The sequence below is a fragment of the Nasonia vitripennis genome, chromosome 1 (genome assembly GCF_009193385.2).
Source record: "Nasonia vitripennis strain AsymCx chromosome 1, Nvit_psr_1.1, whole genome shotgun sequence".
Taxonomy (NCBI): Eukaryota; Metazoa; Arthropoda; class Insecta; order Hymenoptera; family Pteromalidae; genus Nasonia; species Nasonia vitripennis.
The window spans coordinates 19063571-19076437 of record NC_045757.1 but is presented as its reverse complement, the minus strand read 5'-3'; the positions used below and the strand labels follow the sequence as shown (position 1 = coordinate 19076437).

At 40.2% G+C, this 12867-nt stretch overlaps 1 protein-coding gene and 1 long non-coding RNA gene across 3 annotated transcripts; one reads left to right on the top strand and one right to left on the bottom strand.

The window, feature by feature from the left end:
• Positions 1–58: 58 nt before the first annotated feature.
• On the top strand, positions 59–12238 carry LOC100680026. 2 transcript variants are annotated; one of them, XM_031929577.2, is made up of 5 exons: positions 59–1304; positions 10022–10213; positions 10441–10752; positions 11011–11061; positions 11709–12238. In XM_031929577.2, the coding sequence occupies exons 1-5, from the start codon at positions 1281–1283 to the stop codon at positions 11877–11879; spliced, it is 750 nt and encodes a 249-aa protein (XP_031785437.1). In that variant the 5' UTR covers positions 59–1280; the 3' UTR covers positions 11880–12238. The 2 variants fall into 2 exon arrangements, with proteins under 2 accessions (XP_031785437.1, XP_031785440.1); XM_031929580.2 differs by lacking the exon at positions 11011–11061 and having other exon boundaries at positions 77–1304.
• Positions 3015–4919, bottom strand: LOC107981522. Its single transcript, XR_001729455.2, has 4 exons — positions 4715–4919; positions 4586–4630; positions 4170–4480; positions 3015–3738 (listed from the first exon to the last, which is right to left on the bottom strand). It is a non-coding gene; the product is annotated as an uncharacterized LOC107981522 (long non-coding RNA).
• Positions 12239–12867: the final 629 nt, after the last annotated feature.

Genomic DNA, 12867 nt, shown 5'->3' with positions numbered 1-12867 from the left:
GTATCTATGTGATTATTCACCCTAAAAAACTTACAGTCCCAACACAAGCATTCTTTATGATTTTGGTTATTTATATTTCGTTTTGAGTAAAATTTATTGTTGTGACCGAGCCTGAACGTTGCGCGATTCGAACACCATGAATCGCGCATAGCTACCCTTAGCAACGAGATCAATGACGTCGCGGATGTTGTTGTTTAGTTAGAGACTGATTGTGACAGCTGCTGAGAGCAGACGTATTCTACGTATTAAATAAAGAGTCTGAGTTTATGTGTTCTTTTATAAATAGTGTGTACTTATTTGTGTGAATTGACCCGGACATAACATTTTGGGGGCTCGTCCGAGATAATTTATTCAAACACCATGAACGCCGAATTGGATTTTTGGTTATGGATTGCCTCACGGATTGATGAACAAGAAACGCATCCTGTTGTACGTAGTATCAGAGAGAAAGCTATCATGGAAATCGCGAAGGTAGATCAATTTAGGAAAGAAACTGAGACAAGAATAGAACCGCTTGAGACGGAAGTGAACGATCAAGAATTGGTCGAAAAAATACTCTCAAGAACTGATCTGCAAACTGAGCAACTACAGAATGAAGAATTAGCAAGGCAATATCATTCAAGCTTGCTGCTCATAAACGGCTGTGTCGATTTGCTTGAAAAGCAAAAGGATCTTCAACTACAATTTAAACAGCTAAGTCAATTGAACACATACATCACAAACACAGACATAGACACAGACATAATCACTGAAGGGTCAATTTTTGATGAATCGAATTTAGTTGATACACATTTGATACATGTCAAGAAGGAATTAGAATTACCATCTAACAACACAGTTAAACACCAGAATGTGTCATCGATGAATGCCGCTGTTGATGACACTATTCTAAAACTACATAGACGTGGAGATACACTTAAAAAGATCAAAAAGACAGATTTAGATTATTTCCAAAATTCTATGAGTTTGACAAAGAAAGATGCGATACTGCAGATGTTGGGTTCGTTCCGTTTCAGACCAGCAAAATCCGGTTCGAAAGGTTTATTGAGTGAGATGTCGTCGCTCACATCTTTGCCGTTCGATGGAGGAGGTCGGATACGAATGATGACATCATGCACATCCACGCCGTTCGATGGAGGAGGCTGTTCCTGTAATGACACGTACCAACAACGACGAAAGATCCTGATTAAGACATTTCACCCGATTGAGACGCATCAACCCGAATGTGACCGAATCAAACCGATTTATGAAGACTACTCTGCTCACGGTTCTTTTGAACCATGGTTTTTCCCGTGAGCGTGAAGGTGAATACCGGAGTAGGGACTTGAGGAGAGGTTCCATGGCATGCCAACTCTCCACTCATGTCCGAAGGATGAATTTGAATGTGTTCGATTGAATTCAACCGTTTAAAGCTTGGATTCATGAAAGAGATTAGTCTTTTATTCCTGTAAGTGGTGATTGGAGTCCGCATCTGTAAACGCCGCTCGGTAACTTGACGCCTAGTATGGGTCAAGGTAGAGGACGTTGATGGGATCCTGTAAGTCATCATTGGAATAAGAAGAGGATTGTTTTCAAGAGACGGGTCCGTCTTAGTCCTGTTAAGTGATGATGGGAATGGCATCTGTAAGCATTGCTCGGTAACTTGATGCCTAAGATGGGTCAAGGTAGAGGATGTTGATGTCAGTTCCTGTAAGTCATCATTGGATTGTAAGAGGATCAACCCGCTTGAAGGATGGATGGTTATGATTGTCTGGACGACAATCTGAAAAGAAGAGGGCAATGTTGTGACCGAGCCTGAACGTTGCGCGATTTTAACACCATGAATCGCGCATAGCTACCCTTAGCAACGAGATCAATGACGTCGCGGATGTTGTTGTTCATTTAGAGACTGATTGTGACAGCTGCTGAGAGAAGACGTATTCTACGTATTAAATAAAGAGTCTGAGTTTATGTGTTCTTTTATAAATAGTGTGTACTTATTTGTGTGAATTGACCCGGACATAACAATATCGTCGTTAAGTGACTTTGCATTTTAAATGACGATTTCATTTTACTTTTCAAGAGAACAAGCTCGTTTTTCTATGACACTGAACTTGAAATGTCTGGTCTTTATACTACACGTTTCAATATCTTCATTAGAAAAGAGAGAGAGAGAGAGAGAGAGAGAGAGAGAGAGAGAGAGAGAGAGAGAGAGAGAGGGGAAAGCGTAGAACAAGTACCTAGTTTAACTACTCTACTTCAGTTTTTAATTGATACACCTAAAAGGATGTCATAGCAAAACCTGACGTTACTTACCATAAATGATGAGATACTTCAAAGCCGAGTGATTGGAAAGTAGGGTACAGAATCAAGTTTCTACAATTGAATGCTTAACATGATCAAGGAAAGGTTCATATAGTTGAAGTTTTATAGCTACAAGGAATTAATGTATTCAGAAGCGCTATAGCTCTATTTCATTATTATAAGTATATATTTCATAAATTAAAAAAATAGTACAAAAATTGAGAAAAGCCTATAGCTGACCAAAGTAGGTAATGCTTTTGAATCGACAATGGCCAAATAATAAATAGCTATAGTTTTGCGAACCGACTGTTTTAGAAACGACCACTATAGACTTTATAATGCTGAGATTAACGCAAAGAGCATATCTATTCTTGATCTCATTAAAGCAAAGTTTTTTCTGGCTATGGTACTATTTTTTACGTTATAGGTTCCACATTGACTGGCTGAGTCCTTGATGCGCTCTTTATACGTGATTATGTTTTTCTCGTGTTATGTTGGAAGGTATTTTTTAAAAACGGCATTGAGTCGAATGCACTTTAACTGATTTCTATGATTTGCGAAAGTTGGTTGATAGAAATCTACACGAAATTCAGTCCTTGCTGTTAGCGCCTGCAGTAGCCGATTAATAAACTTTACTCGATCTGTAGGCATATAACTGCAAGCATATAGTAATTGAAATATAATAAGTACAGGTATAATATGTATGGTTTTTAATAGAAGAAAGACATCGGTTTACGTGCAAATATTTATTTATTAAAAGGATGGCTAATCACCTTGACAAACACAAGTTTTGGGAGTCGGACAAGCAGCAGAGTGGGGGATGTTGAAGCGCGCGCGGGCTCTCGTTATATACCTATATAGGGGTTTAGTTGGCGAGCCGACAACGCGCTGACCGACTCGCGCGGATCCTTCGCCGCGACACACTTTGCTTACGTGTTAATCAGCCGCGAGTTCGAGTAAGAGGCTAATTTAGACTTTTGTTTATCGGTCGTTCTACCTCTTGGATGCGCAAGCGGAAGAGTTCGCAGGTTCAATTCCTGCATGGAGCTAATAAGATCCAAACTCTCGAATCCTGCCTCGCAATTAGTTTCTTCGAGTGTATGCCAAAGATTAATCGTAAGCTGTAAATAATTCGCACAACAATAGCTAATAAGCCTGTGATAACAATGCGCGTCCGCGGGTAACGGTGTGGAAGAGGAGGGATTAAGGTATGGAGGAGCCCGATCTCCGATTCCCACCCCCCCTGGGCGTTGACAATGTTGCAAGAGGCCGGGTACGATTAAGGGTGAAAGCAGCCTGTGCAAGAACATTGAAAATAAGAGGTCCTGGCCAAACTTTTTGATTTTTTCGGCTCCGTGGTATCTTTACACACAGCGATGAGAACGCAGTAGCGCAGAGGTTTTCCAGATGTTTAGTTGCCGCAGAGATCAGCGTATTCTCGCGGAAGCCAACGATCTGCAAAATGCAAAATATATATTTATGGTTAAATTGTTGATGGACACTTGGAAAAATTTGAAACGTTTCGAGGGAATAAAATAATGCCGTCATTATATTTAAAATTGATATGAAAAAGAACACAGATACAGTTATGAGTTTACTTTCCAAAAAATATACGTTTCAGCTGTAGATTGCATTTCTTATATGATTGCATAAAATGTTGCATTTGGAGAGTTTATCGTTGTAATCTTTTTTGTAAGTAAATGGTTTTGCAGTATGAATGGCCTTAGTCTGTAAGAGACGTGATTTTTAAAATAGAAATAGTGCAAGTGCTTCAAATTCTACTTCGACATGGTTTATTCATAAATTAATAGCCAAGTTACTAGTACAGAGCGAAAGCTATGCAATCAACTTATCAGTATAAATGAAAATATTAAAAAATTACTTACCAAATTGATTAGCAGCAGGGTGCTATAAAAATGATGCAGCGACGTCGAAAAGTACAACGTCGAAAGGTAGTCCGACAGGCAGGCTGTGCAGTGCAGTAAGATGCAAGTACAGCCTGCCTCGGACTACCGAGCACTGATTTACTAGCTGGACGTCACCCATTTATGCTTCATGCTGCAGCTGCATGTGTTGGAAATTCGGAAAAGGTGCTGATGGATGGCTAAATGGCGGGGGCGAGTGTCCGTCCTTCCGAGGATGCACATTGTTTCAAGTTACAATAGCGCAGCTGTACCGCACGCAGGTATAGAGCTGACTGAATATTTCCACAATTTGGTAAAATGCACATTGAGTTGAAGCAGTTTAGAATTTTTTATGGAACAAAGCTTGCTAAGGGTTGTATTTTATGTCTGAAATTTACCTCGCGAATTCCTGTATCTACGTTTAGCATAGACCACCAACACACCTGAATTAATAAATTAAGAAATGGTAAAAATGTATAGCTATTGAAGACATTTGTCAATCGCAAAGGTGTCGATAAAAGCAATACCTTCTTTCATAAGTCCACTCATATAGGCTGCTATACATGCAAATGACCCACGCGCTCTGTTTACGTTTGAGACGTACACAATAAGCATAAGGACTATTTGAATGTGAAAAGAATAATCCAGAAATGGGTGAATCGTCTAAAGCCTTGTGCTGACGACGAATTAGTTTAGGTTCAAATCGCGGTATAGATTTGTTAAACTTTTTCTTTTAAATATTTAAACAAATTTTCAAAAACGATAATTCTAGTCCAACAGTCATCACCATTTTATGATAGCCGCGTGTTTTCGAGCACACGTGAATTATTAAACTTGATGACTGTGAACTTGATGTTATCAACTTTAATTGATGAGTAAATGGTTGTCCGCCTAAAGTCACGCTAAGCAATGCATACTATAATATGAGCGGCTCATATTGGCCAGCCATACGAAGAAAGCAACTTTTTTATTACAGGGGAGAACTGCGATTCTTCCGAAATCAGTGATGGAACTTTTTATAAATATATTTTTTAACGCATTCCAATCAAACAGTCACCGAATCCATGCCTCTAATTTAGAGCAAAGCAGAGTTAAAAAAAGTAGTTTTCTGAACTGTAGCATCATCGTGACAATATCCTTTCGGTGCGGCACTTGCATGTGCCCTTGATGCGCTCGCTTTACTATGCTTTTGCTTTTCTCTTGTTTCGCTTTGAAATTTTGATCGAATCTGCTCGTTCGTCACTATTATTTTTGTAAATCATGTAATCAATGTTTAAAACAATCATAGCGATTGAAAAGCATTTCCATGATATGAGGTGAACGTAAGTATAGGAAAGGTAAGGTTGTATTGAGTCAATAACACAGTTAAATTTTGCTGCAGTTTAACATTTATTCAAAAAACAGTTGATCTGAAATAGCCAACGTCGCTTTATATAAACACACGAGATCGGGAGTCGGACAAGCGGCAGAGTGGGGATGCCGAAGCGCGGCGCGGGGCCTCGCGCGACTCGCAGAGCTCGGTGTAGCAGACAGCGCGCTGACCGTCTTCGCCGCGACACTCGATGTTTACGTATCAATCACAGCTGCGAGTTCGAACAAGAGGCTTATTTTGACTTTTGTTGATCGGTCGGGCGCGGCTAAGTGGAGTAAATCCTCACACCTCTTAAATGCGCAAGCGGAAGAGTTGCAGGTTCAATTCCTGCATGGAGCTTTCAACTTTCGGTTTCCGGCCGTTCAAGTCTTCCAAACCAATAGTGCCTTAATTTCCGTCTTCCAAACCACAAAAAACACCAAACTAAGTGCCTTAAACAAATCACAACTGTCTTCCATATCCCTCAACGCCAGGTAAGGGCTCTGGAAAGGGAGGGGCGGGGAGCGGTCACCACTCTCCAATTCCAGCCCCCCTGGCGTTTCCATGGTCGGTTCCGGAAGGGCTCTGTAGCTTAATGGAAAAAGCATCCGCCGCAAGAACAATTTAATGAGAGGTCCTGGCCAAACTTTTTGATTTTCTTGCTTTTGACTTATTTTCGCAATAAGAACGAACGCCGCGCAGCAGTTGTCCAGATTTTTAGATGGGGGAAATATCGGTGTATCACGGAAATTAAGGCTCTGCAAAATAAAAAATACATTTTTATCGTTAAAATGACTAGAGTAATTCCGTTATTTTGTTTAAAATGAACATCAGTTGATAGAAGAAGATTTAATTTAACGATAAAAAGGCACGGATCAAGCTGTAAATCTAGTCACAAAAAAGTATACGTTTTAACTACACTGCATTCGTTATAGTTGCACAAAAGTTCTATTTTGAGATCTCATTATCGCTGGAGATTTTGTTTTTAGACAGCACGCGGTTTCACTGATATTTTAGTTTGAGAATATTTTAAGCAATAACTTTCAACTTTACTGTGATACTATGATTCGTTTGAAAGCCAATGTTCATTTTAATGAAGCAAAAGCGCTACGATTTTTTGGACGAACGAGCAGTGCAAATAAGAATATTCAAAGTTTATTCACCAAATTGAATAGCAGCGGGATGGCCGTGTTCATGAAAATGATGCAGCGACGTCGTAAACTGCAGCGTCGAGATGTTGAAAGTTGGTCGAGCAAGCGGTAGTCCGACAGGCAGGCTGTGCAGTGCAATATGCAAGCACAGCCTGCCTCGGACTACCGAGTACTGATTTTCTAGGCGCTGGACGTCTCCCATTTATACCCCATCCTGCAGCCAGCTGCACGTGTTGGAAATTTGGAAAAGGCGCAGATGGATAGCTAAATGGCGGGGGCAAGCATCTGTCCTTCCGAGGATGCACATAACTTTCAATAGCGCAGCTGTACCGCACGCAGGGATATAGAGCTGAACGAATATTTCTACAACTCGGGAAATTTATATAAATTGACAAATCTCACAATTTTTGTGAAGAACTTGTTATATTTTACTTAAAATTCACAAGTATCCAAAGAACTCTTGTTTGTGAACAATATTATTGAGAAAGTAAACCATTAACACATCTGAATATATAACTTTATTATGAAATCAATCGATTTTCAGTGAACATGTAAATCGCAAAGTTGTCGATAAAAGCAATACCTTCTCTCATAAGTCCACTCATATAGGCTGCTATACACGCAAGTGACCCCCGCTGTCTGTTTACGTTTGAGACGTACACAATAAGCATAAGGACTGTTTGAATGTGAAAAGTAAAATCCAGAAATGGGTGAATGGTCTAAAGCATAGTGCTGACGATGAATTAGTTTAAGTTCAAATCGAGGTATAGATTTAAAAAAATTTTTTTTTTATTATTTAAACAAATTTTTAACAACGGTAATTCTAGTCCAACTGTCCATATTATCCCCGCATAATATTGAGCGCGAATCAAGCGTTGTACTTGAAGTACTTTTAATTTCGTGTGCTCGATGTTGTCAACTTTAAAATTTAATGTTGAATGAGTTGTGATGCGCTAGCCACGCTATAGGCAGCGCTGTATGCAAGCCCCCTTACTGCGACGGTATGCAGTAAGCTATACGCGTTTCGAAAATTCGCTTGAGTTTCGGGACAATGATGAAGATAAATTTTTCTCGGAGTTATTACTTTCAAGGATGCATATTGTTTCAACTTGCAGCGCAGGTATAAGGATGCGGGTACCTATACTGTTGCCGTATTATTTATTACACTCATGGCAATATAATAAATAATGCTGTTGACTTTCAGATGAAAATTCTGCGTCCGAATTATTTAACATTAAAATTGATTTTGAAAAATCAATTAAAATTGAACTCGCACGTATCGAAAAAAATTTGGAGGCGGCATCGTTGAAGTCGTTATAAGTACCCCGCAACGTTAAATTTTCGGTGCCTTAACGTAATATTCGTTACGACTTTCTACCGGCTAATAATTATATTCTATTTCTCATACACTTTTTTTAGTACAAGGCTTAAAATTTAACATTATGCTCTATACGATATAGAGTTTATTTTTTGTACTATTCTGTAAAGAATCGCGTCAATTTTATTAGAGCTAATTTTCCGGCGAATTTTCTCCAACGACCAATCTGTTAAAAATCATTACTTCGGCTAATCGACTGTCGACTACTGCACTCTAAATAATAACAACAATCCCATTGATCTAGTTCACTTACACTATAATACCTGCCTGCGCCGCTAATCCTTTCGTTCCTCTCGATCCTGCGCGAATCCTTTCACCCGCTGGCACTGCCCAGGCCTCGATTATACATCTATACGTATGTACGGCCTGCTTTCGCCAAAATTTTTCTAGCGATCCGGAAATCAATGCCGCTCGACAATACACGGAAGCCGACTACCGATTTTTTTTTCTATGGCGCTCATATCTATTGTCTTGCTGCATGAGTGATTGTCCGTGCATTCACTCGTGCTGCGGTGCGGGATACAGACATCGGGCTGAAATGACTTTGCTGCAATTGCATGACAAATTATTTATCCTTTGTTGATAATTGATGTCTACGATGCTTGGTGGACGATCTTGTAAAAATGATCTTTATTGGAAACCTCGTTTTTTTCTTAATTTATAGGAGTTTAACCGAGATACTGTTCGCTAAACGACAGTTTCAGCTGATGGTTTACATAACTTCGACGGTATCAAAGATATAAATGTGCGGTTTGCGCGCTATAAATATTTCAAGGCACTCGGTCAAGTTCGAGTTCACAAAGTAGCGCGTTGTTTATACAAAATTTTCACTATTCTTACATTTTTTTACCATCGTATAGTTAGTTGTAAGCGCAGCATTAAGTATCTTATCTGAAACGCGAAATCTGGAAATATGATGGTTATACCTTCACGAGAAAGCTTCCGAGCGGCGCAAGTATACGTACAACGAAATGGCCACCACAAATCCCCTGAAATAAATGAATCTCACTCCCAAAGAGCTCCCCAGAGTCACGCAAAGGAATAAAAAAGCGGGCCTTAACAAGGACTTATCAGTTCGTCCTACAGGCGTACACTTGACACTCCCTCCACGACGAGTCGTCGACACCCGAGACGATCGAAGCGGCTCTGTGATACACTCGTGAATCGAGCGATACAGCCAACGCACACAGAAGTCAATTCTGTATCACCGAGAGACAGATCGTGACACGTAGAACGAGGCTCGACTCTCGGTTCAACGAACCCCAACAACGTCCGCTCGGCTGATCGCGGGGGGAGGGAAGAAAAAGATACCGATCGCCCGCAGTGAAGGCGATCTTACACAAAGTCGGAAGTAAGCGTGCTTTCTTCCATCAAACATCGAGAGGAGAGATGCCGGTGAAGGTCCTCGTATATAAGCCGCCTCGACGGCGCCGATATTTCCAGTTTGTCTTTCCTCACCTACGCTGAAATCCCTACGATTGTCACTGCTGTGTCTGTCGATTCTTGTAGCTGCTGTTATCGCCCTTTTTTGGACAGGAGCATGATACGAATAGTAAGGCGCTTCGGCGTATTCGGTATGCGGAAGTGTCGGATTAATCGTGGATCTATGGGTTTTGGATGCTCGAAGTATAGATTAATATAATTGCTGATTTGTATAGACCGGTTCAGCGGTGACAATGGTGCATTAGTGGACGACCTTTGCGGCGATTTTGATCGGGAGCCTTGAAGTGTTAAGGATCGTACTCTGTACAGTGTTTTCACAATTTGAATATTGATCGGGTCGCGGAAAAAGGTCTTGGTGCTTGAGTACAACAAACAAACGCATTTCATTTTACTTTAAAATTTTAATCGCATCTATATTTTTATATTATACAGCGAATGTCACATCGTACGATTTGAATACCAGTCTTCATTAATAACTCACACTTTTTAAAACAAGAAATCGATTTTACAGCTAGCATTGGTGGCGGCCTTGGCCGTGACAACAACGAGGGCGTCGCATCAATTCTCGTATGGCAACGGACCCCTTTATCCGATTCAGGCGAGGTTGATCTCACAGTCTGTGCATCTGAACGAAGTGCCGACAAAAATCATCAAAATCACCAAGACGGTCGCAGTCAAGGTCCCCGTGCCGTATCCTGTAAAGGTCAGTGTTCGCTTTTTGTTTTGAACGGCGCCTCTGCGCTTTTTTGCTGTATAATTAGATGGGTCGATAAATTTACATCCTCGCATTTAACTTACGAGAATCCACTTTCGATGCGGGATTTTTTTACCGAACGATCGTAACAGCAGAATACAATTAATCACGCATCGATGAATAAATCAACTTTAAATCAAGCTATAGAACAGTATGTTGTAAAACCTAACTTGCAGATTCCGCACCATATACCGGTGCCAGTACCGGTAAACCACCCGATCGCGGTACCCGTTCCTCAGATAGTGAAAGTTCCGCATCACGTGCCAGTGGAAGTCGAGAAGCCGGTCCCGGTGGAGCTTCCTCAACAGGTACCGCTCTACCTGACCAAGACGCTGGCTCTGCCTCATCCGGTTCCGGTGCCCCAGCCCGTGGCCATCAACAGGCCGGTCTACTACCCGGTGCCTCACCCGGTGCCTTATCCCGCTCATCACGACGATCATCACCATCACCACCGTCACCACGCTCACCACGGCGATCACGGACATTCGGTGAGTTTGTCGCTTCCGTTTACGATCGAGAGATGCATCGTAGCTACAAATATGGTGACCATCTCATTAGTGCACTTGCGCAATCGAGAAAAACGAGCAATTGCGCGGTACTGCGAATCACTAGGGAATGCAGGATTTCAGTTCCTATTGAAATATTCTTTTTTTTAAATATCAACTCTATATAAGATAGATTAATCCATCGCGTCAAGAGTTTTTATATACTTGTTAGTCTGAACATGGCTTTCTCTGAATTTACAGTTTCATCACCATTGGAATCACTCTCCTTCACTGTATTCACATCCACAACAAGTATGATTTTTTTTTTAATAATAACACTTAATAATACTGCTTAATCGTTGCTATGGGTTTGAGAGAGTAATATTTAATACAAATACCTAAGACTAAGAATTTGAAAAACATATATCTAAATTTTAATTATTTGAATTGTTGCAAAAAACACTCAGTACGGTATACTTTAAAGCTTATTTGAATATATGAATTATTTAAAACATAAACGCACTACAGTTATGCCATAGAAAAAAGATATTCTTATCGCGTAACTCATTTTATCATCGATTAGATCTACATACAGTTCCGAGGAATTACTTATTTAAATAAGAGGATATAGGTATAGATCATATCACAAAAAAGTGCAACGTAACACCTAAAATTTTCAAATAGTTTCTCATCAAACGATTTCTACTACACAATTAACATAACGCAACTCCTATCCAATTCAAGTATAAAAATTAAATTTGAATAAGGTACCATCCAACATGGCGTATACATCAGGGCGCAGCGATCTTTCACACCTCGCCGTTAAACTCTCACGAAAATAGATTTAAAACATAAAACCATTGCATAACATAAAGTAATAATATTAAAAATATCATCATTCACGTTCACCGCGCATAAGTACATGCAACGAGACGTTTAAGTAACCTCTTCGATTTCAGCACGAAGTGCACGCTAGTCTCTACGCCAAGACGACAGACTTTGACGCAAAAGAAGGAGCCGAGAATGACGAAAACGCCGATGAGAAGGCGGAGAGTCAACAGGCAGCCGATACGCATCATGGGTACGGCTACTTCCGACCATCGCAACCGGATTACGGTTCTGAGCCCTAGGCTTTCGAGAGCGATATCAAAAAGCCGAGCATACAACTTTTCTACATTTATAATATCCAAATTGATTCCTGTCTAGATAAAAAAGTTTCACTGTGCCAAACAACTGAGTATCGTGGAAACGATTTTCCGATTTGAAAGCAGGTGTAAGAAATACATACTCATCATCTTCATAAATCGTATATTAGAATATCGTACAAAAGAAGATAAAGATAGTATTTTGTTTCGAAAGAGAATCCTGTTAAGTTTTTTCCTCTTCATTGTTGTTGATCCGCACTGTTATTATTGTTATTAAATAGATATGCCATAGCGTATTTTGTAAATATAAAAGTTTTTGTACAATAAAATACCTAAAAACATAATCTCAGCATCATTAATTACTACAACAGGTCGTTTATCATTCCGCCAGAAAAATGGCCCGTAACTACAATGTTGCCGAGTTTCCAGATAGTGCATTCCGAACACGTATAAATCATACGAGTTTTGTAACACGTAAACGTAGCCGATAATCCGAATTACCGCAAAAGGTACACACACACACACACACACACACACACGCACACGATATCCCGCGACTATCACTTCGGCGCCGAACGCTTAAACGCGGCTTATAATTTATTCGCGAAATTTATGTGCATCGCGCTTAGACGGCGCAAATTTTAATTGCGCGAAATGCAGCGATCCCGCGTAATTTACTCAGCCTCGGCAGAATCGAGAGAAGAAACGGTAGTAGAGAGAAAAAGAACGTGACTCGCGACCATTGGAGCGTGCAAAAGGAAAGCGAGAGGAAAAGTGACGCCGGGAGGAGCTTATAAAGTGCGCGTGGAACTCGTCTCGCGTGTGCACACGAGTATGCGATATATATATATATATATATATATATATATATATATATATATATCTATATATATATATATATATATATATATATATATAGGCGGGTCTCTATCATTCCCATGATCGAACGTGCGCGAATTACTCCCACGCTCTG

Bases quoted from the DNA above. Each gene is read 5' to 3' on its own strand.
- LOC100680026 (XM_031929577.2), top strand. From the start codon at position 1,281: ATGGTTTTTCCCGTGAGCGTGAAG. The intron at 10,753-11,010 runs GTGAGTTTGTCG...CTGAATTTACAG, and splicing joins ACGGCGATCACGGACATTCG to TTTCATCACCATTGGAATCA. The intron at 11,062-11,708 runs GTATGATTTTTT...CTTCGATTTCAG, and splicing joins TGTATTCACATCCACAACAA to CACGAAGTGCACGCTAGTCT.